Source organism: Dromiciops gliroides, chromosome 3 (assembly GCF_019393635.1).
Source record: "Dromiciops gliroides isolate mDroGli1 chromosome 3, mDroGli1.pri, whole genome shotgun sequence".
Lineage (NCBI taxonomy): Eukaryota > Metazoa > Chordata > Mammalia > Microbiotheria > Microbiotheriidae > Dromiciops > Dromiciops gliroides.
Window position 1 is genome coordinate 177309472 of NC_057863.1, and position 26830 is coordinate 177336301.

Consider the following 26830-nt stretch of genomic DNA (forward strand, 5'->3'; position numbering starts at 1 on the left):
ATCTTCCCGTGCAGCCTCCTTATGTTGCCAACCTGGCTAGTGTTTGCTAAAGACATGCAGAGCTCTAAATCTCACATGGCCATAAGTAATAAGTGTTAAGACAGTACCTCTCCTAAGTAGGGAACAATCCAAACATATATTATGTCACCAAAAAGTTGCTACTCAAATATTTGTATGAAACTCGGGGCCAACTATTTAGATCCTTCATTTTGAGACAAATAGCAGAAACATTCATTGAGCTGTTTCATGGCATTATTGGGGGTAAAACCACAGAAAGACAAATGCTTACCTCAATTAAATTCAGAGGTGATAATTGTTCTGAATCATTTTATATATGGCTGTCTTGGTTCTGTTTGTTTTGCTGTGTGTTTGTTCAGACAGATTTTCTATGAGGAAACATGGGAGGGAGAAACAGAAACTGATGGAAAGCAAAATGAGCAGAATTAAGTGTTAATTAAGTGAATTAAGGAAGTTGAAGTCCAAAATGGAAAATGAGTGAAGGTCCTGAACAAGACTTGAGGAGATATTCCTTCCTAAAGACAGAGAAAGAGGGGAGGTTGAGATGTTGTTTACATGGTCAGGCAAGTTTTGTATCTATGACTACTTTTCTTTGTCACGAGAGAGTGTTCAGTCTGAGGTACCATGGGAATGGGTGATTTAAAGACAAAAGACAGTAATAAAATAAAATACTTAAAATTCAGAGGATGAATCCAAGCTTCAATCTCAGGTTTAGAAGGAGAACAGATATAGGTTCTGGGACAAGAGAAATAGGATGTGATATTTTCAGTCACACAGCTAGGCTAGTTTGAAGGTTGAAAAGGGAGAAAGGGGGAAAGTCATGGGGTCAACAGTGAGTATAGATTTAGGAATCAATGTCCAGTTGACCAAGATGATGTAATAGATGAGAGAGGCAAATTAGGGTAGTTCGGGATTCTTATTTTGTTATGGCTTCGGTAATCTCCACCCCAGACTTCTTCCTGAGGCCATTTCTAGTACACATTTTTCAACATTTTCACAACAATGACTTTTTGAGGTGAGTAGTATGTGTCTGAAGCTAAAAATTTTGCAGGTCAAAAAGCTGACACTCAGAAAGATGAAGTAATATGCCCAATGAATCATAGTTATTATGGGAACGAGCTAAGCTGCAAGCTGAGGTCTTCTCCCTAAAAGTGCAGTGCCTTCTCCTTGGACCACTTCCTACATCTCTGCTCAGTAGTAAGCAACATGAACAGTTGTCTTGAATTCATGCTTCAGATTATATTGCAACTAGATGCCATGTTGGAGAGATCATGGGACTTGGAGTCAGGAAGTTCTGAGCTCAAACATGACTTCAGACACATACCAGCTATGTAACCCTAGGCAAGTTATGTAACCTCTCTCTGCCTCAGTTTCTTCATCTGTAAAGTTTTGAGAAATAATAATATTGTGGGAATTGAATGAAATTCTATTTATAAAGTGCCCTCTTTATCTTAAAGCATAATTTAAATGTTAGGTGTTGCTGTTGTTGTTGTTATAGTCGTAAACTATATATAGTAGGCAGTTCTAGATAGGAATCAAGTTACAGTGATTTTCTGGTTCTGGATACTTCTCTCTGATCTCATGATTCACTGAGAAATAATTAGTTTTCTTGTTCCTTCTATCACTTATCCATGGCAAAACTTCTTGAGCTACTCTAGCTGCTGAGGGAAAAAGTAAACCCTGTCTGGCTCTTTAGAAACTACCTTGTATTTTAAGAACTATACACTAATTCTTCATAATCCTCAAGTTCTGAGTTTCTTGTACTTCCCAATATCAAAAAGAGTTCTCTTTTCAACCCATCCACTCTTGTGTCTCTGCCTTCTGTGTGTCTCTGTCTCTGCGCTATTCTCTGACTCCTTTGGTATGATAACATGGAAGGAGTGAGAAAGTCTGACTCAGAAGACTCCAAATTCAGTTCTCATTCTCCCGGTTATCTGTCTTATGACTTGCCTTAAGCCGGTCATATTTCCTTCTCTGGCTTCCAGTTTTCTCACAGGATAATAAATATAGAGTTGGAAGAGATCTCTGAGTCTAATCCCTTCATTTTTTAATAATTTGGAGATGACTTTGAGACAATTGTTCATGTCACCGCTGAACAGAGGTATGGGAAGTGGTCCAAGGAGGGCCCTGCACTTTTACTCAGAAGACCTCAGCATGAGTCTTGGCTCTTCCCCATAATAGCTGTGAGACAGTGGGCAGGTTACTTCATCTCTCTGAGTGTCAGTTTCCTAACCTGCAAAAGAGCAAGAAGACTCATACCACCCACCTCAGAGAACCACTGTGGCAAAAGTGCTGCGAAGTATGCACTACAAATGGCCTTGGGAAGGAGCCTGGGGTGGTTGTGGCTCTAGAAGCCAGAACTGCTCCTTTGTTTGCCCTTTTTATCCATCACATCATCTGGCCCAAGGAAACATTGATTTCTTTTCTTAAAATAGCATTTATTTTTTCCAATTACATGTAAAGACAATTTCTAACATTCATTTAAAAATTTTGTTGTTCCACATTTTTCTCCCTCTTTTCCTTCCCTTCCTCCTCCCTAAAATAGTAAGCAATTTGATATAGGTGATCTATATATATGAAATGAATCCAATTATGTGTATGTATTCTATATATGGGTTATAGTTATACATTATATATAGGTTATATTTGTGTATATGTATTACATATATAAACATAGCCTGCATCAAATTATATATATATATATATATAATATAAATTTAAAAATATATATAAATAAAATTACTTCCCTGGCCTCTATGCACACACACATACATACACACACACACAAGATCATAAACATTGATTCTTGAATATTGACTATTGACCAGGTGACTTTCCCTTTTTCTCTTCTTTTAAACTGTTCTCATAGAAGAGGAAGTTAAGACTCAAGTTTAATGACTTGACTAATTTCAAATAGATAATAAATGACCAAACCAAGATTTGAACCCCGTCCTCCTAATTCCAAATTTAGCACTCTTATCAACTAAAGCATCCTGCCTCTCATTGGTACTCAAATCCAATTTCCACTTATTGTTAAAAAAAATAAATTATTAACTATAACTAACCTAACCTGGAAATTTATACATAATTGGATTTATGAAAAATTATAACTACATGAAAAATTTTAAGTTTAGGAAAATTATAATTGGGTCATAAGTCCCATCTGGGTCACCATTCAAATGTGGAATATTTCTGATGACTAGCCTAATTTGGGGGACTAATCTGATTGGGGTACTTAATCTGGTACTTTTTACTATTTGGCTATCTGACTGCTGTTAATTTAATGTGGGCCGTTTATAAAGTTCCACCACACTGCTCCACTCCCAAATTGACAAGCAAAATACCAAGAAGCCTCTTAACTAAATAATCAAAGCAGAGTTTATTTATGAGATACTATTCAAAATTAAGAATACAGGGAAATAAAACATACAACCTGACTGCATTGCAGCACGTCTCTTTCTACTGTGTCTCTTTCCCACCTGCTGTGCCTGGACCTTCTTTAATACAATAAGGGCCTTAGCCACCTCTTGCCTTAGGGCACTCAGGTCCTTTATTCTAATTCCAAGCCCCTTTCACTTTGTAAATTCCCCTGCTTCTAACTTTCCTCTCCTTACTGCCAAGGCTGAACCCCTGTGTTTCCCTTTCACCGACCTTCTGTCTGTCTGCTCCGTCAGTCTGCCCTTTGGCCTCTCTTTTCTCTGTTCCTAGTCCTTTAGCCTTCTCCTGCGTCCTTATAGCCCTGTCTCTAGTCTGCTGCACTCCAACCTTTCTAATCTCGTCAGTCGCCCTGTCTCTAGTTTTCTCCAACCTCTCTAATCTCGTCAGCCGTCTCCCAGTTCTCTTCTCTGCCTCTCTACTGTCCCACTCCCAGGTTTATATATATCTTTCTTATTGCCACTCAAATCTCGGGGCTTCCTGTGCCCCCACAGACCAAGGTAATCCACCAGCCAGGGCTGCGGTTGGGGCTGTGGGGTGGGTGGGGGGTGCACTCGAGCCTCACATGCCTCGGCACAGGCTACACCAGAACCTGGGATCTCTCAAGATACCTCCACTCAGGTCAGAGGGAGCTGGGGGCTTTTTCTCCCCAGCTATCTGACCTGTCATCTTGTACAGCCCACGGGGCTTTTTGGCTCAGCTGAAACGGAGGGGGAGGGCACCAGCACCTCCCACACGGAAGAGACTCTGAGGGCCTAAGGCTTTCTAATCTCAGCCCAAAGGTAGGGTCCCCAAGTCAAAATAAATTTCCACACACTACATGTAAAATTAAGAGGTTGGGTTAGGTTACTTTTAAGTTCTCTTACTGGTAAACATCTATGATTCTAATGAGTTCTGTTCTTCTTGAATCTGTGATGGAGTGTGGGGAAGTTTCAAACTACTTAGTCATTCTCTAATACCTTCCTTTTCCAATATCCATCCATTTTTAACCAATAGCTCTCATAGTATCATAGAATTTTAGAACCAGAAAGGACAATCTCCTATGCCTAGCTGTCTTTAGTATATATAAAGTTATGTAGCACAGATAAGCAGAAGGTGACATTCTGCCCTGTTCATTGGTTCACTCGTGTCTGACTCTACATGACTCCATGGATTTTGTTCATGGGGTTTTCTTGTCAAAGATACTAGAGTGGTTTGCCTTTTCCTTCTCCAATGTGTACCCACTTTACAGATGAAGAACTGAGACAGATAGGGGTTAAGTGATTTGCCCAGGGTCACACAACCAGTAAGTATCTGAGGCCAGATTTGAATTCAGATCTTCATGATTCTAGGCCTAATGCTTTATCTAATGAACCACTTAGCTACCCCAGATCACATAGCTCTTAGTCTGAGGTCAGATTGGAACTCAGATCTTCCTGACTCCAGGCTTGATGCTCTATCCACTGAACCACCTAGCTACACCTGACATTCTATTTTAGGGATATTTTAAGAGGATTACACAGTGGGAAATTTTCCTGCATAGTTTGTTTTCAGCAAACTGACAATATCTAGAAAAACCTAAAAAAGGAATAATAAGGCTTCTGGGCTCTCAGCTATATAAATCAGTTAGTTTGTAAAAGCATTCTGCTGTGTTTTCAAAATGGCAGAGCCAAAAGGAGGCACTTGGGCACCCTAGGCAAGGTTTGAAACTTATCTCCCCTCACTCATCTTTCAAAATGGTAAACTCTGTATGCTATTATCAAGCAGAAGTCTTGATCCATCAATGTAAATTTAGATTAAAACAAACAAGAAAACTTTTATATGATAGCAGAATTCAAAACATATACCCTCCTCATATCCAACTTGCCCCCCCTCCAAAAAAAATATTACCCCCTCCCTGTTGGCCTACCTTGTGGTATCACTGTCACAATTCTGGCCTGAAGCATTATTTCCTGAAATTCTGAAGGAACTCACTCCAGGAAAGTAAGAGGTTTACAAGCTCCTTGACCTGCCAATTCTAAAGGCTAGATGGTTATTACAGCCTGAAACTGCGGATTGCATTTTCCTTTTTCACCTTCCTTCCTGATATTAGGCCAGACACCATCTTTGTATGCTCTCAAAGCTTGCCCTAGAGACAACACGGCCTCCTACAATGCACAAAATGACAAATAACTGTCTCGAGGGATTGGTAATGGGATGTGCGGCTTTTGGTTTCTGATTCAGAATTTACCTTCAGGGAAGAGAAGTGATTTAGGGCACTTAGAACTGTCTGATGGCCCCTTTGCTTCATGGGTAGTTGGTTTCCATTCAATTTCCATTGTTCAGATACCCACAGCATGAAAAACCATTATTGAAACTTATCGATTTAGGCGAAGGTGGAGTATCATTCCCATGCCATATGTACACTGTATTTGTGCATCATAATAAAGCAATTAATCACTTAAGAAACCACAGACTGCCTACATCACTGATGGCTTGTCACCTGGTGAATGCAACCGGAACTCTACACGTAGAAGACCAAGGGGAAACTTAATCTTTGCTGAAGTAAACCAGTAGAAGGCCACCTCCCACAGTTTCTATTTTACTTTAAAGTCAGGGAAGTTGTTTATATTTTCTCAAGCTCTGGAAAAGGACAATTCATATTTCCAGCCTTCAAACTGCTGGAATCTAAATTCCTCAGATAAAAGCCTTTATTCTGACTTTACCCAAGCAGTCTTAATGTCCCTCAATGAGAGATTAAGATTGTGCCTATCTTAATCTGTAGCAATCAGACCAATCCTTTTGCTATTCTCAGAATATTCAATCTGACCTCAGTATCTCTGCTCATCCTGTTCTTTGCATCTAGAATGCCTTCCTCTCCTCTTTCAACAATATCTCCTTTGGAAAAACCACCATTTCCTTAAAAACCCCAGCTCAAACACAATGTCCTTGATTTTTTTTTTCATGTACACCATCAGCCAGAATTACTGTTCCCTTCCCATAGAACTTTACTTTTTGATTGCATTTCCCATTTTCCTTCTGTATATTTATGGATTTGTCATTTATTGTACTAGGTTATAATGTTCTTGAAGGCTTATTCTTTTTTTTTTGGTGAGGCAGTTGGGGTTAAGTGACTTGCCCAGGGTCACAAAGCTAGTTAGTGTTAAGTGTCTGAGATCGGATTTGAACTCAGGTACTCCTGACTCCAGGGCCAGTGCTCTATCCACTGAGCCACCTAGCTGCCCCAAAGGCTTATTGTTTCTTGACTTTTCCCCCAGTGCTCACACACACAGTTCAATAAACATTTTGAATTGAACTGGAATGACATATCAGAAACAGAAAAATGCCCCTGTTGCCATCTGCAGAAAGAAGAGAGAGAGATAACAAATGGAATTATGAATAAGCCTATCTAGTCCCAATGAGAGTTTCGTCATTTAAGAGCACAGGACTAGGAATTAGGAGTTTCTTTTCCTGGTTCTACTATCAATAATAGCATGATCTTGTTTATAGCAGAAATTAAATAAATGCTGGCAGAAAATGATGGTAACTTCTCCAAAACTCCATTTCCTAACTAGTAAAATGAGACTGGGGAAGGTAGATGGTATAGTTGATAGACTACTGGGCCTAGAGTCAGAAAGATCTGAGTTCTAATCCAGCCTCAAACACTTAATAGCTGTGTGACTCTGGGCAAGTCACTGAACCCTGTTTGCCTCAGTTACCTCAACTCTAAAATGAGCTGGAGAAGGAAATAGCAAAGCATTTCAGTATCTTTGTCAAGAAAACCCCCAAATGGGATCATAGAGTCAGACACAACTAAAACACAACTGGACAACAATAAAAATGAGAAGATTGGACTAGATAGTCTTTTATTTTTTATTTATTTAAAAAAAATTTTTTGTGGGGCAATGAGAGTTAAGTGCCTTGCCCAGGGTCACACAGCTAGTAAGTGTCAAGTGTCTGAGGTCGGATTTGAACTCAGGTCCTTGGAATAGATAATCTTTAGGTCTAAAAACCAATGATTCTCATATCTTCTCTATGGCTTTTAGACCTATTGTTTATGGCTAATGTGATTTTCAAGATTTAAGAAGTCAGAAAAGGGGGAGGCTAGGTGGCGCAGTGGATAAAGCACCGGCCCTGGATTCAGGATGTTCCTGAGTTCAAATCTGGCCTCAGACACTTGACACTTACTGGCTGTGTGACCCTGGGCAAGTCACTTAACCCCCATTGCCCCGCAAAAAAAAAAAAGTCAGAAAAAAAGATAAAGAACAGAGGTAGTAATTCTGGAGTGATGACAAAGGGCCTTTACTATCATGTTTACTGTCTTGTTGTTCAGTCGTTTTTCAGTCTTGTCTGATCCTTCATGACTCTATTTGGAATTTTCTTGGCAGAGATACTGGAATGGTTTGCCATTTCCTTCTCCAACTCATTTTACAGATGAGGAAACTGAAGCAAACAGGGTTAAGTGACTTCCCAGGGTAACACAGCTAGTATCTGAGGCTGGATCTGAACTCAGGTCTTGCTGACTCCGGGCCCAGCCCTCTATCTACTGCACCACTGCAGATCTGTTCTTTACCCTTTCTTTCCACTGTAGATCTGTCCCTTCCCCTTTCTTTCACTGCTTTGGCCAAAGTTCAGCAGTACCTATTCTCATATATACCCAGTGAAGTTGCTGGCAAAGTCAGTATGGGGGAGGGCAGGAGGGTAAGGGGAGCTGTCAGTTCTATGTCCTGCTAGAAATGATTTTAAGCAAGGCTACCTACTGATTGTTCTGCTACCCAGCTCTTCTGGCTGTCTTGATTAATGATGCAAGAAGGAATTCAACTTCAGCATGGAGCATCATGGACAGAAAAATATCTCTAGAGCATTGTATAGACCCTAAGTCATGTAGGCAGTTTTCTGGGCTTACGACTGTACCCAGGAGGCATGGAAGCAGCCCCGATAACAAATGCCACTCCTTTGTACATTTTTCTTCCCCAAAATTATCAGAATGCTGGGAGATAAGCCTTGACATAATCCTACTGCAGAAATCTCCAGGATCATTTTCTTTTAGAAAATCGGTATAGTATTTTTAACAAAATACTAACATAAACTTCATTCAAACCGTACCCCCCAACCCCACTGTAACCACAAGAATGAAAAAGTACTGGTAGTTGTGATGATATTAAATTCTGATGCTACCAAAAGATAAAAACAAAGAATTCTTACTAACAGGAACACTGTCAAGATGATTTGGCCACATCGTGTGAGGTTTGTTTGTTTTTTTCTATTAAGTTTCCTGTGCAAACAAGGAAATGAAACGGTTTGTAGGTTATTGCTGTGTCTATAAACACCATACTATTTGTTGAATGGATTATCCTCCTTTACGGAAAGCATCTTAAAATCACAAAATTGAATGGGACTTTAGACATCAGAATATCAGTAGAATAGGCCCCTGAGAACAGGGATAGGTTTGTTTTTGTTGATACCTAGCACGATGTCCAATGCAGAGAAGACAGTGGTGTTGTTTTTTTTGTTTGTTTGGTTTGTTTTGTTTTGGATTTTTTTTTTTTGCAAGGCAATGAGGGTTAAGTGACTTGCCCAGGGTCACACAGCTAGTTAAGTGTCAAGTTTCTGAGGCTGGACTTGAACTCAGGTCCTCCTGAATCCAAGGCCAGTGTTCTATCCACTGCACCACCTAGCTGCCCTGAAGACAGTGTTTTTTAAATTGAATGAAATCAGGTCCATCTCTTATCTGAAAAAGAGTCCCTTGTACAACATCCCAAATAAGAAGTCATCCAACTTCCTCTCAGACTACCTCCTAAGGCAGACCCTTCTACTTTTAGATCATTCTCATTTTGAAAGTCAATCATTCTGTGGAGCCTAAACCAGCTTCTCAGCAACTCTCATCTGCTGATCCTCAATCTGCCGCAAAACAAGTCCAATTACTCCTACAGGTGACAGCTGTCTTCAAGTTTTTTAAAAAAACTAACATGGGGGCGGCTAGGTGGCACAGTGGATAAAGCACTGGCCCTGGAGTGAGGAGGACCTGAGTTCAAATCTGACCTCACACACTTGACACTTACTAGCTGTGTGACCCTGGGCAAGTCACTTAACCCCCATAGCCCCACACAAAACAAAACAAAACCCTAACATGTCCTCAGGTCCTTTCTTCAGGCTAAACACCTCCAATCATGGTATGGTTTCAGTGCAGTATAGTTACCATTTTTAAGAATTCAGCTACCTTCTTGTTGTTGTTGGGACATTTCAGTCATGTCCAACTTTTCATGACCCCATTTGGGGTTTTCTCAGCAAAGCTACTTACTGCCTTGGCTTGCCATTTCCTTATCCAGCTCATTTGACAGATGAGAAAAGTGAAACAAACAGGGTTAAGTGACTTGCCTAGGATCACACAGCTACTAAGTGTCTGAGACCAGATTTGAACTGAGGAAGATGATCCGAGTCTTTCTGACTCAGTCTTTCTGACTGTGCCACCTCTCTGTCCTCAGCTACCTTTAGTGGCATGTCATTTCATGATAAACTATTGGACTAGAAGCTAATACATCTTTGGATAGGCTGGCAGGAGGAAGATGACCACAAAAAGTAGTACTTGTTAGAAATGCACAGCTTGTTTCTGCTGAGAAACCAGAATTTTTTTTGTAATTGGAATTATGTTTGGACTTTAATGGACTAAAACTAGTCAGGTTATTCTACTTTTTACTGACATGCAACAGAGCAAATGGCTTCAAGTGGAGAAAAAATAACTAGTGTCAAGTATTTCATAGATGAGGGGGTGGGTTTTGTGTTGGACCAAATAAAAAGTCAAAGGCTTCCTTGCTGTGGGATATACATCATAAAAGCAAGAATATGGACCAGGAAAGTAGGAGACAAATAAATTGCTTTAGCTTTTGTTCCTATTTTCATTTGGGTGATAATGGGAGATGATCTCAAAAGAAGATTCTCCCCACTCCCACCCCACCCCACCCCCAATTCTCAAAAGGGATCTGTAACAAGTTTCTAATCCTAAATCAAGTATTTATCTTGGACCACAGACTTAGTTTCAAACATAAGTAGTCAAAATAATAGGCATGATAAGGCCCAGGGTATTCTGGTAGATAGTAGTCTACTGCCCTTAGCAATGTACAATAACTCAGTGCCACAAGCATTGTCTGTCACTAGCCCCCCATGTATTTGAAAATTTTACCACCAGGGGTAGGATCTAGAAGAACTATATCTCTATTGGTAGTAGCTTTCATGAGACTTTTAGCTGAAATTTTCCATGAAGCAGAGGCAAAGTGGATAGAGCACTGAGCTTAGAATCAGGAAAACTCATCATGAATTCAAATTTGGCCTCTTTGCCTCAGTTTCCTTATCTGTAAAATAAGCTGGAGAAGGAAAGGGCAAGCCACTCCAGTATCTTTGTCAAGAAAACACCAAATGGGGTCACAAAGAATCAGAAATGACTGAACAACAAGAACAAACCCATGAAGCAAAGGATTGTTTCCATGCCCAGACTCTGTATACCTGGTTCTCTTGTGTTAATATAACTTGAAATTTTAGAAATTTCCTTCCCTTGACTAACCATTGACTGTGTTCCAGATGGGAAAAAATTAAATGTTTTTGTGTTTTAATTACTACATACATGTCTGTCTGTTCCTCAATTTAAATAGTTCATCTCATGCACTCTGGGCATTTTCATTTGTCATCCCACATGCCTGGAATTCTCTCCCTCCTCATCTCTCCCTCCCAACTGTCCTGGCTTCTTCATCTTCTGCAAGAAGCTTTTTCTGATCTCCTTAATGTGAGTCCCTTTCCCCCCTGATTATTTGTTTTCTATATATCTTGTCAGTCATTGCTTGTTGTCTCTTCCATTAGACTGTAAGATAATAGAGGGAACTCTTTGTACCAATGCAGATGAACACCTTTGATAACTTATTGTTACATGTCAAAAGGATGTATTTCTTGTAAACTAGCAATAGCCTTGGTTTTTAAGCCCCCTGGTGACCTGTTTAAATGAAAGATTTTTTTTAAGAGTAGAAGATTTTAATATCTCTTGTTAACTCAAAGATTTATCTTTTTAAAAATTTATTTTATTTTAAAATTTTTATTTATGGGATAAAACAAGTATTCCTATAACATAGGATAATAAAAAAGATGGTTGCACATGAAACCACAAAACTAATTATGTACAAATTGCTATTCATTTTAAATATATAGTAAAGTTACCAAGTAACTCTACCATTAGATTTAAATAGGTATACATACACACACACGCATATAATTATTATATATATACTTGTATTTATCAGTTCTTTCTCTGGATACAGATATCATCTTTTTTTATATTTCCTTTTTTTAATTTATGTTTTTAGAATATTCAAAATGGGGGCAGCTAGGTGGTGCAGTGGATAGAGCACTGGCCCTGGATTCAGGAGGACCTGAGTTCAAATCCAGCCTCAGACACTTAACACTTACTATCTGTGTGACCCTAGGCAAGTCACTTAACCCCAATTGCCTCACCAAAAAAACCCCAAAAAACAAAATGACTTAGTCCTTCAAAGTCATTCTCCCCTACCTCTCTTACTTTTCCCTCTACCTCTCTTACTTTATCTTCAAAGTCCTTTTTGAACGCTTCTATGACCTGAGGTCAATTCATATTTTTCTTGGAAGCTTTGGAATCTCAGGGCAATTTTCCCTGACAGTTTCCTTGGAAGATGATGTCTAAGCTCTTTTCTTGATCATGGTTTTTAGGTAGTCCAATAATTTTCAAATTATCTCTTCTGGATCTGTTTTCCAGGTCAGCTGTTTTTCCAAGGAGATATTTCACATTGCTTTCTATTTTTTATTCATTTGGATTTGCTTTATTGTGTCTTGATTTCTCATAAAGTCATTTGCTTCTATTTGGTCAATCCTAATTTTTAAGCAATGATTTTCTTCAGAGAGCTTTTGTGCCTCATTTTCCATTTGGCCAATTTGACTTTTCAAGCAGTTGACTTTTTTTTCATGACCCTCTTTCATCACTCTCATTTCTCTTTCCATTTTTTTCCTCTACCTCTCTTACTTTATCTTCAAAGTCCTTTTTGAGTGCTTCTATGGCCTGAGACCAATTCATACTTTTCATATTTTTCTTGGAAGCTTTGGATGTAGGAGCCCTGATGTTGCTATCCTCTTCTGAGGGTGTACCTTGATCTTCCTTGTCACTAAAGAAACTTTCTATGGTCCTCATCTTTCTCTGTCTTCTCATCTTGACAGTCCTTTACTTGACTTTTAACTCCTTCTTAAAGTGAGGCACTACTTCCAGGATGTACTGTCCCAAGTTCCAGGGGGTCAAAGGTGGTGTTTAAGGAGGGGCAGGTTCTTCATGTGCTTGGTCTTTTCTGTGGTCAACTTACTAATTAACCAGGCAGCAAAATTTTGTGTGCTGTGGTTGTTAGCTCCCATGAGCCTGCACCCCTCCCCCACCTGGGCCTCAGCCACTCAAGCCTACTTCCTGGTTCCCAGCAGGGGTGAAACACCCAAGTTCTGCCTCAGTGCCAGCAGAGACCTGTGTAATCTCCCCCCTGCCAACCACTCAGCCCTCTTACCAGACTGTGAGCTTAGTTACAGATGACACTGGGGCTGCAGCTGATTCAGAGTCTCCAGGGATCTCTTTCTTTGGCAAGGCCTGCCTGGGACTGGATTTGTATCAGTGCAACCATAGGGTTGGGCTCCTCTCCCACCCCAGCATAGCAGTCCCCTCCTGCCAAACTTCTAAGCAGTCTTTGGCTGGAAAATAATCTCAACCCATTCTTTTGTGGGTTCTGCTGCTCCAGGAATTGTCCTATGGCATTATTTGGAGGTTTTTTTGAGCAATGTGTCGTGAGTTCCAAGAGCTTACTGCCTTTCCTCTGCCATCTTGGCTCCACCCCAGAAATCAACCTCAAAGTCATTCTTAAAACAATATTGCTTTTACCATATACAGTGTTCTCTTGGTTCTTCTCATTTCACTCATCATCATTTCATGTAAGTCTTTCCATGCCTTTCTAAGATCATTTAGATTTATCCTTTTAGATGAAAGATTGGTTTTTAAAGAGTAGAAGATTCTAATACCTCTCTCATTTGCTATTGTCTGTAATAGCAGATAATGACAGCCTCTCAAAAGAGATTTTCATTTTCTGGCTTTAGTGCTGAAGTTTAGGAAGAGATAAACATAAAGGGAGAGGATGGCAAGGGAAGAATACAGGGAGAAAGGCCAAGTTGGACTTTTAAATACTATAAGCCATGAGTAAGATCTTCTGGCAGTGGTTTTCAGAGAACTTTGTTTCACTAGCCAAAAGCCCTTTAAAAACATTGATACTAATTCAAATCTTGGTTCATCATATCTGTTTCAAATAGTTTCATAACAGCAATAAGACCCTGCTGATGTATGGAGCATTTGAAATAGGAATGCTCCTGATAACTGCTCACCAGGTAACCCTGCCTTTCCTGCCTTATGAAGAATAAAAGACACACTAGCTGGCCAAAAAGGAGAACTGGAAATGATGAAGCTCAATTACATGGAAGGAAATCTTATGCTAACTGTGCTGCCTTATCTATCACCTAGGTTCAGAAGAAGGGAGACAAGCATTAGTAAAGAACGAGGACTATTTCCTTTCTGGTGGCCTCAAAGTTTATCCAGGTGACTTGCCTACTAGGTATTTCTCCCAGCATTCATAAAAAAAAAAACCTGGTTGGCAAGACAATGAGGAAGAATATGATGCTCTGATCAGACAGGGATAAGGTATAACAAATCCTTTAGGTTGGGGTTAAACTGAATGAGATAGGAACAAGAATGAAGAGGCTAGGCTGGTGGGACCAGCATCTTAGTGGGGTGGTCCTTGATGCACCTCCTCAAGATGGTTATCACCTTGTTCCTCATCCTATCTAGGCTCCCTCATCCTTAGAAGGCAAGATAATTTGAACCAGAAGACATAGCTCACAGAGAAGAGTCAGAGGAGGTTGTACCTCCTTCAATTCTTTTTCTGAGACTCCAGAACTTTTATAACCTTGGTGTATACACTGTCTCCCTACTCCACTAGACTTGTCAAACTGAATCTCTCAAATCAATTGAAGGTAATTGATGAAAATGAGAAGCAAATATGATATTTCTTCCTGGTTCTAGTAGACCTGGAGGAATCTCTGGTACAAGGATCCTCGAGTTCATGCTCTTCCCATCAGAAGCTGTTCCTGCCCTTATGTATCAGCTTCTCACCTCTTCTTAGTCTTAATCCCCACTAGCCTATATCAGGGCTTCTTAAACTTTTTCTACTTGCGACCCCTTTTCATCTGAGAAATTTTTTTATGAGACCCTGGGTGTACAGGTATCAAAAATAGGGATACATAACCTTTTACTGTTCCCAAAATTTTTGTGACCCCCACATTCAGTTACACAACCCCATTGGGGTTGAGACCCACATTTTAAGCAGTTTTGTGGGGCAGCTAGGTGGTACAGTGGATAAAGCACCAGCCCTGGATTCAGGAGGACCTGAGTTCAAATGCGATCTCTGACACTTGACACTTACTAACTGTGTGACTCTGGGCAAGTCACTTAACCCTCATTGCCCTGCAAAAAAAATTTTAAAAAGAAGCAGCAGCAGCAGCAGCAGCTTTGGCCTATTTCAATACCAATTTCAGACTTAAGTCCATAACCAATATCTCCAAGTGAGAATTTTTTTGTGTAGGTGAGTCATGGCCACATTTTGTCAGAAATTCTCAGCACTTAGATCTTATCCTGCTGCTACAGTGGTTCTTATCCACCACACCTATTCCTATTGCCCACCAGTGGGGCTCTTTCAACTTAACTCAACAAACAATTATCTGACTGTTATGTGCAAGACATTGGGCCATATCCTAGGTATACAAAGAGAAAAATGAAACTATCCCTGCCCTGTCCTACTTGGAGCAAACAGTATGTATACATATAAGTAAATACAAGGGGGCAGCTAGGTGTCACAGTGGATAAAGCACCAGCCCTGGATTCAGGAGGACCTGAGTTCAAATCTGGCCTCAGGCACTTGATACTTACTAGCTGTATGACCCTGGGCAAGTCATTTAACCCTCATTGCCCTGCAAAAAACCAAACAAAATTAGAACAAAACAAATACATAAATACAAGTTAATTTGAGGAGGGAGAGAGTGTTAACAGTTGGGTGGATGAGAAGGACTGCCTGGACTACATCTTTTTTTTTTGGCAAGGCAATGAGGGCCAAGTGACTTGCCCAGATCACACAGATAGTAAGTGTCAAATGTCTGAGGTCATATTTGAACTCGGGTTCTCCTGAATCCAGGGCTGGTGCTTTTATCCACTGTGCCCCTTAGCTGCCCCCAACCTGGACTACACCTTGAAGGAAACTATGCATTCTAAGAATACAGCTGAGGTTACCTTCTTTCAGAGTTCTATTAACACTGGTTCCAGATGGGGCCCTGGAAGGAGGTCCCATAGCCTCAGAAGACCTGCTGCATTGCTGCACCATTCACCCCTACTATTTCTGGGTAACTAAAATGGAAAGGTTGCTATTTTTACATTCACTTTAACCATAGTATTATCAACACTGACATTTATATAGCATTTCAAGGTTGATAAAGCATTGTACTATACAGTTTCATTTGTTTTCCATAACAACCCTGTAAAGTTAGGTTTTTGAGGTATCATTATACAGATGAGTAGAACGAGGATCAGACAAGCTAAGGGCACAATTATAAATGACTGGAAGCAAAATTTAAACCCGGATCTTTCTAGACCCCAAGTCCAACACATTCCACAATACCACGTTGTCTCCCCAAGTAAACTCGATCCAGCTTGGGCTCATTTAAAAGTCCAGTCTTATTCTTAAGCTGATGTCCAGCCCCGCTCAGGCGTTCCATGCACACCTGATTTGCTTTTTTCATCCACTCAGTGGTGAAAGCGCTTAGCTAATCGCTGTTACTCGGTGGACAACTCTCCTAAGAATTAACCAGTCACCTACATAATATGGATGAAGCAATATTTTCCAGTATATAGATGAGTAATGTTATGTGTAAACAAATTGAAATCTGCCTCTTGGGTAAAGTGTACCGTAGCTAATGCTCTCCTTAACCTGCCCCTCTCTTCTCTGCCTCAACCTTGAGCAAAAGAAATACCTTCGGAGAAAATGTTGAATCAGTAATCTTTGGGGAAGAAAGCCGGCTGTTTTACTGTAGGTTTCCTGAACAGAGGCAGCTAGGAAATATGGCTTTACTTGCGAGCTTACCATTTGCTAAACGTAGGGCTCTTGCAGGGAGGTTTTTGACATCCAACAGCAAAGGACTCGGCTGTGCTTGTCTAAAGGAGCTCTTTTTCTGGTAGTATTTCAACAGTTAACGTGTCCAAACACTAAATAAATGAACCGAACTGACTATCGACTGGTTCTTCACGCCCCAAAGCAAAAATTAGCTCCTGATCTGAAAGCCGCTGACCCTTTGGAGGGAGCTCCGTCATGCTGGAAGGCACGCTTGCTTTTGTATGTAATTTGAAGAAAGGTATTGTATGCCCTGTGCTTGGCTTTGACTGAAAGATGGAGTTTTGCTCTCTCTTTGTGTGCCGAAGACCGGCTTACACATAAATAGGTCACTGTCTGCCGAAATCCTCGAGCAAATTGAGTTGTGACAATATGACTTTAAGTCTGATCTCCCTGATGTACCGAGATATTGCAGAATTGTGGCTCTTCCTGAAGAGGAGTACAGGTGTGTCTGGTTCTTGTGTTTGGTTTGTTTGTTTCATTGTGTCTGCCTCATCGTGCATGTGTTTTGACGCATTTTATCAAGGTAATGAAAATCTAAGCTTAGTGTCTAAAAAAGGAGGAAGGAGAAAGTTTCACTTGGCTTTATTCTCTTGAGAGAGTAAGTAAAAAATTCAGTATATTGTTCACATATATATATATATATATACTGTATATTGTATTTTTTAAATGTAAGATACAGTGAAGTCAGAGATTGTGAGATTGCTTGTTTGTTATTAGAGATTAGGATTTTCTACCTTTTTGATATAGAGAAATTGCTATTCTTCTTATCCGGTATTTCTGATTCCAAGTCGTTTCTTTTTTCCTGTGTTACTTATGGACAAGGCTTGGGCTCTATTAGCTAGGATGGTGTCATTGTTTTGGCCCTACTTATACATATTCTAAAGATCTAGAGGACACATATTACATGGGTGCTTTTAAAAATAAGGATTCATTGTCTAGAAAGTGGTAATATTGAGAGCGCACAATAAATTATTACCAGAGTTCCTTAAAGTTTTCAATACAAACATTTCCATTTGGAAAGAGAGAGAGAAAGTAGAGGAAATATCTTTGATATGGAGATTATAGTTTACTTGTCTCTGAAATCATAGATCATCCAGGAAGGTTGATAACAAATAATTTACTCCCAGTGTGGATCTATGCACTTTGCATGTTCTGTTCTTGGTTGCTCTTGGCTATGTCAGAGCCAATAGGGCTAATAAACTTCATTTGATGAATGGGATTCAGTATTTTGAGGTACTACTTCTAGATTATTGCATTTAAGCAAGCTGGTTTTAATAGGGTGACTTTCTTTGCAATGGTTAAAGTTCTCTTCCTACCTTAGACTTTAGTTCTAAGGTAGTGTGTGTATGTGTGTGTGTGTGTGTGTGTGTGTGTGTGTGTGTGTACACATATACACATACACAGATGCATATATATATATATATATACACACATAAGTGTGTTAGGCATTGCCTGTGTGCTTACTATGAATGATTCATAAAGTGCCAGAGAATGTCAGAAAACAGACAAAGGAAGACCATACTGGTGAAGTTTAAAGAAAAGGGGGTGCGAAATTTGACATTAGGAAATGGTATATGTGTCCATTACATATTCAGGGTCTAGTCAAAATTGTGGACTTCTAAGAAAGCACAAACATCCCATTTTCATGTAATCTAAGTGCTGATCCCATTAATCCCTAATTCAGCCAACTGCTGACAAATAATTCATGAAACAAGCACTTATGTGAATTTTAATGAACAAGCAAAGCCATTACCACAACCGGATCCCATGAGATAAAGGCCAAAGTTTCCAAGTTAAAGATGATAGATTTAGGTAAATAATGAATCAATGAGCAAATGAATTTCTTTAAAATGGTTAGATCCAAGGCACCAGGGCAGCCTTTATATTGGAGTAGTTGCAGTGGTAGCCTCAGCAACTCATAACCCTAGTTGGATAGTCACATATCACCAGAGCAGCAAGTATTTATGCAAAGTAATTGGAAATGAATGATTTCATATCTGAAATCAGATTCTGATACTAAATGTTATAGAAACACTGGGGGAGGAGGGGAAGGAAGCTACTTTAAAAAAAAGAGGGGAACCTCAGAACAAAAAAGATTCATTCTAGTGAGAAATTTCAAATGTGTCATGTTTTCTGGAATGTTTAAAGGATTTATCAGCCATACTGTAACTAGACAAAGTAGTATTTTGTTTTAGGTCAACTGGGGAAATAAAATCTATAGCAGTTTATGACTTATTAGCTATCTATATGGTTTGCTAACTGTATTTTAATATTCTTTTTTTTTTTTTTGCGGGGCAATGGGGGTTAAGTGACTTGCCCAGGGTCACACAGCTAGCAAGTGTCAAAGTGTCTGAGGCTGGATTTGAACTCAGGTACTCCTGAATTCAGGGCCGGTGCTTTATCCACTGCGCCACCTAGCTGCCCCTTAATATTTATTCTTACCCTATATTCTTTTTTCTTCTCTCTCTCTCTCTCTCTCTCTCTCTCTCTCTCTCTCTCTCTCTCTCTTTGCTGGGCAATGAGGGTTAAGTGACTTGCCTAGGGTCACATAGCTAGTAAGTGTCAAGTGTCTGAGGCTGGACTTGAACTCAGGTCTTCCTGAATGCAGGGCTGGCACTTTATTCACTGTGCCACCTAGGTACCCCCCTTACCTTATATTCTTAAATTTTGCTTGCTTTTGGGGCAGCTAGGTGGCGCAGTGGATAGAGCACTGGCCCTGGAGTCAGGAGTACCTGGGTTCAAATCTGGCCTCAGACACTTAACACTTACTAGCTGTGTGACCCTGGGCAAGTCACTTAACCCCAATTGCCTCACTAAAAAAAAAAAAATTGCTAGCTTTTGCTTTACTTGCCTATATATACTTTGAAAGATGATCATGTTATCAAATGAATGTCCCAAGAGAGGTTGTTATAATTTGGGAATGGATTTCCCTCCTACCTCACCAGAATCAATTTCCTGCTTTTCTCTTAAAATCCACATTAATTTTTTTTTAAAGGAAACATCATGTAGCTAATCCAAGTAACAGTAAATGGTTTCTTTAAACATCATCTTTGAATACTTTTATTGGTAGAGTAGGCTGAGTTGGGCCAGGGAACGTGTCATAGTAAGAGTTATCTTTTTTGTGCTGGCATTCAAGGCTTTTTGTGTAACAAGAGAATTAAAGAACAGAGATGTCAGTTGATTTTAATTATCTTTTAAAAATTATTAGGAAGCAGAAAATTGGCTGAAAAAATCCTCATGAATGTTTTATTAGAAAAGGGCGGGGAGGGGGGGTAGCCAGGTAGCAAAGTGGATTCAGGAGGACCTGAGTTCAAATTTGGACTCAGGCACTCTATCTGGGTGACCCTGGACAAGTCACTTAACCCTTATTGCCCTTCAATAAACAAACAAATAAATAAGAGGGCAGAAGTAGATGTAAATATGAGCCACAAGGCATAGAGGAGGGAGGGAAATGGGACTAGGATCTAAGTTCCCTTCTTGGCTTTTCTACTTACTCATCGTGTGACCTTAAGCGAATTATTTAACTTCTGTGGATTTGTTTCTTCATTGCATCCTGTTTTAAGATTGGGTTAGGCTGGGGCAGCTAGGTGGCACAGTGGATAGAGCACTGGCCCTGGAGTCAGGAGCACCTGAGTTCAAATCCAGCCTCAGACACTTAACACTTACTAGCTGTGTGACCCTGGGCAAGTCACTTAACCCCAATTGCCTCACTAAAAAGAAAAAAAAAAAAGATTGGGTTAGGCCACACAATTTCCAAAAATCTCTTTCATCTCAAGAATTCTGATTGTATGAAATTTTTCATTTCATTAAAAAGAAGTATGACTAAGGAAATCTAGGATACTTCAGTTGAAATATTTCACTGATGTCAGCAAGAACATGTATCTGTCAGCAGTTTCAGCCATACTCCAAATAGGTCATTAAAATTAATTTTTTTTCAAAAGAAAGGACTAATCTCACATGTGAGTCTTAGAAACTGAAACTTTCCCCTTAAAATATGTCTTCATTTTAAAAAGTGGTATCTGATAAAATTCTGCCTGAGAAATATTTCTTCAATTATACCATAATCATGAATTAATTATATATGGCTTCCATAGAGAATGAAGCCTGGACCAAATGATTTGTGACACCCTAATCATCTGTTCACTATACAAAGAAAGAAAAGCAAATGTTTATCAAATGAATTCAATGTAAATGGCTAGCCATACTTTTTTGGCCTACATCATTCAGGTACTTCCCTCGACACTCTATGCCAAGATACAACTGGACAAAGACACAAATGGATCTTTCATTCTATTTCCCATCTCATATGTAACCCAAGAGCTACATCTTTATATTTACACACCTACACACACACACACACACACACACACACACACACACACACACACACACCCCTTACATTATCCTTGTTGACTCTCTTTTAGGAATCTTGCTTGATTTTGTCATAAACAATATAAACCAAAAAGAGGAGGAAAAGTTCCATGTACACTCATATATCTAGGAACACTAATTTTATGTTATTTTCATAGTCATTTTCTCTTTAAGCTTGCCAGAGCAGGAATTGATTCTCATACCCTGTCCCTTTTGTAATCAGTACCTTTGTTTAAAAAGTGACTGCATCTTTGATCTCATCAGCACCAACATTTGTAGAAAGTCATTGAAGAGGAAAGAAGAAACAAAGAGAAATTATATCCTCACATTATACCTTCATGTTAATGCTGACTTGGAATTCTCTGATGATGGTGCTACTGGTTTGGTTAGGCTGTTTGGGAAAATATTCAGTGCCTCAGTTTACAGATGTGAGTGATAATAAAGGTACTTCTTGTCTTTCTCATATACCGGTTAGGAAATGTGGCTTGGTGAATCTTAAGCATGTAAAGTGATGTTGTCTGGAAAAGTAAGATTCTGAACATGCAGTATTTTTGTATAAGCTTGTAAAATAGGCTTCTATACCATGTGGATTCATTTGGTGTCTGGGACAAATTTCTAGGAGTATCATGATATTTTAGAGAGTAATGTGGTAGGGTTAGAAGATTAGTGAAACAATGGAAAGCATCTTTCCAAAGGTTCTGACAACTGGCTCGACAGCCAGTATTCTAAGACCTTCCAATGATTTCCTGGAAAACACATTTCCTGGGGGCTCTAGTCACTCAGCATGCTAATGTAAGCTTTTTTCAGCTCATTTCTTTTCTTCTTCAATCAAATTTGGAGTCATACCCACTCAGAGAAACACAGAAGTAGGAAAACATTTGACTGTATTTCAATCCAACAAATTAATGCTTCCTAGATGTATGGGGAAAAGTCAAGCGCTGATAGGCCTGGGTATAAAATAAAAGAGGATGAATTGAGATTTTAGCTTTTTTTAAAAAAATTTTTGAAAATAAAACCTTCCCAGTCTTAGCATACTATACTTTTGGGGGTTCAGAGGGGCTGTATAAAAATTAAGATTATTAGAATCTATGACTTACAGTGGTTGGTGTATGTGACTGCCCATTTCTGCAGACCTATTTAGCATCTCAGCTATGACTGTTGGCACTACCTCTTTTTTCCCCACAGCTACCCTTTTTGAGTGAGAATTGGAAGAAGGTAAGTTGGTGCCCTTCTCTGTATAGCAGGTTCTTCAGTAGGACACATCACAAACTTTGTCTTTAAGTAGTAAGAGGGAATAAAATGCTTGAAGGAAACAGGGATATATTCTGTTTTTGGAATAAGATATACTAGTACATAGCTGACCTCAAGGAGAGGGCTCATAGAGTGTAAAAACTGAAAGGGACCTTGAAGATCATGGATGTAGAACCAGAAGATATCTTCCATTCCATTTAGTGTACAACCCAATCATTTTACAGATGAGGAAACTGGGACCCAGAGAGGTTCAGTGTGTTCAGTGTCATACAGATACTGAGTAGCAGAGGCAAATTTCAGACTTAGGTCATCTGACTACCGATCTCACTCTATGTTAGAGGACCACTATGAGATCCAATGGACCTCATGTTAGAGGTGAGGAAAGTTTGATTCACATAGAAAATTAATGCTAAAGCTGAAACATGAGCCTTGATTCCAATCTTTGACTAGCAGGAGGTAGTAATTTGCCATTTCAGAAATCCCTTGTCTTTGAAAATTAAGACCACCTTAAATTTAGGATCATATTCTAGTTGGTAAGGTAAAGGATAATGCATGGTTCCCTCCAGGATCTTACAACCTAGGTGAGCAGATAAAACAATTCAAGTAAAATAGACAATGATCAAAATTTATTTGTGGTATCAACAATGTGGCATAATGGATATGGTGTCAGATTTGTAATCTGAAAGGCCTAGGTTCAGATACCATCTCTGATATTTATTAGCTTTGTGCTAATGTACACAAAACCACGATTGTAGACAAGTCACTTAATTTCTCTCTGCCTCAGTTTCTTCATTTGTAAAATTGGGGACCCGCCTCAGAGAGTTGTTGTGAGGCTCAGCTGAGATCATGGATAGAAAGAACTTGGAAGACATTGAAAAGATCTATATGTGTTAGTTATTATATGAGGTGCCCCCAAAATCTTAGTACAACTTTAAGCTTTAATAGGGCAGTTAAGTGGCAAAGTGGATGGAACAGATAGTAGGTGGATAGAGCACTGGGTCTAACGTCAGAAAGATGAGTTCAAATCCAGCCCCAGACAACTTCTGAACCATGTAACCTTGGGTAAGTCACTTAACCTCTACTTGCCTCAATTTTCTTAATTATAAAGTGGGGATAATAACAGAACATACCCTGGCCTAGAGTTGTTGTGAGGATTAGATGAGATAATATTTGTAAAGCAATTTAGCACAGTGCCTGGCATATAGTAAGCACTATATAAAATGCACTGATACTTTTGGGACACCCTAAACTTCTATTTTCAAATGAACATTGCAGTAGTTTAGACAAAGAAAGAATTAAGGGTCTAGTTAACAACGATCCTTACTCTTAGAATTGACCCCAGTGTATTCTTTGCCATTCCAAATGCAATCCAGCCTATTTTTTTTTTTGCAGGGCAATGGGGGTCAAGTGACCTGCCCGGGGTCACACAGCTAGTGTCAAATGTCTGAGGCCGGATTCGAACTCAGGCACTCCTGAATCCAGGGGCGGCGCTCTATCCACTGCACCACCTAGCTGCCCCTAATCCAGCCTATTTTTAAAAATTCAATTCTTAGTTTAGTTCACTGTCTATCTTCAGTATCTGTAGAAGCCTATAGGTTGACCTGGTATATTTAACCATGCTAAAATTCTGGGAACATTTAATTTCCCACTATGTCTTTAGGAATCCTTGACACTTAAGAGAGATGCTCCTAAGTGACAACCTCCCCCCAGTCCCTAGTAACACTCCTGGCTAGTGTGAAGGTCTTCTGAATAAGACTGAAAATGAAGACATATAACCTGAGAAAGAATATTCATTTTGCAAACTTTTGTTAAAATATACTTTAAAAAAAGTTTTATTGATGCTGTTTGTCTTTACATCACACCACTACCCCCTCTGAACTGAACCCTAATCTATTTGACAAAAAAAAAAAATTAAGTAAAAATATCCAGGTGGTGTAGTAGATAAAGCACTGGCCCTGGATTCAGGAGGACCTGAGTTCAAATATGGCCTCAGGCATTTGACACTTACTAGCTGTGTAACCTTCATTGCCACACAAACAAATAAACAAACAAATAAAAACATCCAGTGTAATAATTCCATCTACCAGTGTATGCAGTATTCTCTACTGGTGTTCCTGTCCACCTCTCTGCTATAAAGGTTGGGGTGGAGAGGGAAGTATGTTTCCTTATTTGTTGTCTAGGACCATCTATGCTTTTTTTTTTCCTTAGTGAGGCAATTGGGGTTAAGTGACTTGCCCAGGGTCACACAGCTAGTAAGTATTAAATGTCTGAGGCCAGATTTGAACTCAGGTACTCCTGACTCCAGGGCCTGTGCTCTATCCACTGCGCCATCTAGCTGCCCCCATCTATGCTTTTTTCTGTTAATCAGAGCCTGTCTTACTTTCAGTGATCTTTTCATTTCCATTGTTGTTATTGAAACTTGTTTTTTCTTTCCTTAAATCTGGACAGTCTAATAGCTTCCAAAACATCCATACTCCTCTTAGTAGCCCACCTGAAACCATCCTCTTTCAGGGGATGCTCCATTAGTACAGCCCAAAGGGAGTTCCTGAGGCTGTGAGACAAAGCTGACATCCCCCTCCCCGCACGGTAATCCCCTCCCTTCCCCACCCTCACCCAGTGCTTAGGGACAGAAACTTAGTTCTGTCTGGTTTGATATTTAAAGAAACACTGGATTTCAAACCACTCTGCTTTGTTTCCTTGGCTGTCCTTTCCGATCCTTCTCTCCCTCCCCCTGCCCAAGGAATTGTAATCAGCCTCATGAGAGTATGCCCAAGTATAGTTTTCTTATTTGGATCCTGCCCTACATCTCTGCCATATATCTTCTCTTTCAACTACTGGGAACACCTTCCCATAAAATGTGCTGGGTGGCACATTTTGGTCTATTCACAGATGGAAGGCATCAGGAGCCTGGATGTCTTTCTAGTATTCCAAGGTTAGCAGAGAACACAATGCAAGAAATAGGTCCCTTTTAATTGGGTGCCAAGAAAAGGTGTTGAAAGAAGTCATAAAAACAGACTTGATGTCTTTCCTAGTGGGTCCTTTGGCAAAAACACCACCAAACGATGGACAAGAACTAGACTTTGCAGGCTTTGTAGACGTGAAAACAGGTTCCTTTCTCCAGTGCCCTATAAACCCTAGCCAACAGGCATGCATGCAGTTAATTGGACAGCACTCACGCTGTGAGCTGGATTCTCTCAGGGCATGTTGACCCTTGGAGAGAGATGGCACATTTAGAAACTGCCTTGCTTCTCTGGGGTCACTGCTTACCATTTAGCAAGTTACAGCTTGAATGTACAAAATGATGTCTTGAGGGCCTGAAAAACTAAACAGCTTCCAGATGTACCTGGCTTATTCCTATAGACTAGTTTGGACATAAGGAGAAGCTAGCTGATTGAAACTGTTCCCAAATCTTAAAGCATGCTGGGTTATCCTCACATGAAGAGTTCTGGCCTGGAGAATTGTTTCAATAGAGGACTAATTTAGATAACTTGGCCCTGAATTGCAGGCAGTCCCTGAATTACACAGAGCCAGTTAATGACATGCCTTCCATGTATATGGGTGTGTGGTCAGAGCTCCCCTTTCCCATCCAACCTTTTGTCTCATCACTGCCATTGAGTCTAGGGCATACTCCAGTGCTGACGCTAATTTGAAAGCAGGTGGTAGAATCTCCTCTTATCTCAGGAAGTCAGAGAGAAAGAGGCCCTTTGGTTCTTGAAGTGGGAGGGAGAAGCAGAAAAAGTCTGCTTTAGTTACAAAGGAAGAAGAAGGAATGATAACAGTAATTCACATTTATAAATTCATTTCAGCGAATATGTATTAAGTATCTGTTATGTACAGAGACACTACAGATAACAGAGACAAAAATGAAATGAGGGACAGTTCTTGTACCTTAAAGAGCTTCTGTTCTAGGTCTCCAGGGTTCAAAAGCCCTTTCCTCCCAACAATCCTATGATCCTCATTTTATAGATTCTTATTTATAGAACTGAAACTCAGAGGGAGATGAAGTGCCTGAGACTATGGAGATAAGTGTACAGGTGGAACTCAAATCCAGGTAGATGTATTAAGTAGCATGGCATAGGGAAAAGCCCACCAAGTGAGCCAAATATGGTTGTGGAACACTGTATAGTCTGCCATACTCAGTTAACACCTTGGTTAGTTTTCCTTAATTGCTTCTCTCCTCCTTCCTCTCTTATTGTTTGATACAAGGGATAGCCCTCTAAATAGGGGAAGAAGAATAGAAAGAATATGTGTTTAAAGTTTTTTTTTCCTGGAAGTAGTTTGGAATTCTCAAAAGTACCTCACAATTTTCCAAATACAGTCCAGCTTATTTTCTTCCTTTAACTGAATTCTGGACTTAGTTCATTATCACTCTTCACTACTTGTGCAAAGTATACATACTTGATGGACATGTCATACATATTCTTGGCTTTCAGTAGTTGTCATCCATTTGGTTGTTCCTATGTGGATTGTTAGGCTCCTTCCTTTTGAATGCTTATCTCTCATTAAGGGGGGTCTAATGGTGTTGATATAATCATCATAATGTT

At 39.7% G+C, this 26830-nt stretch overlaps 1 protein-coding gene across 13 annotated transcripts in view; it reads left to right on the forward strand.

The window, feature by feature from the left end:
• Positions 1-26830, forward strand: part of MCF2L (MCF.2 cell line derived transforming sequence like) — a 397307-nt gene that overhangs the window by 194609 nt on the left and 175868 nt on the right. The window contains exon 1 of one of the 13 annotated variants that reach the window (XM_043992549.1): positions 16679-17106. The exons of 9 other annotated variants lie outside the window; for them this stretch is intronic. In XM_043992549.1, coding sequence (XP_043848484.1) covers positions 17034-17106 — 73 coding nt within the window. In that variant the 5' untranslated portion in view covers positions 16679-17033. Of the gene's footprint in view, positions 1-16678; positions 17107-17238; positions 17263-26830 lie in introns of those variants that run through there. 3 more of the 13 variants (XM_043992550.1, XM_043992551.1, XM_043992553.1) reach the window with 3 other exon arrangements.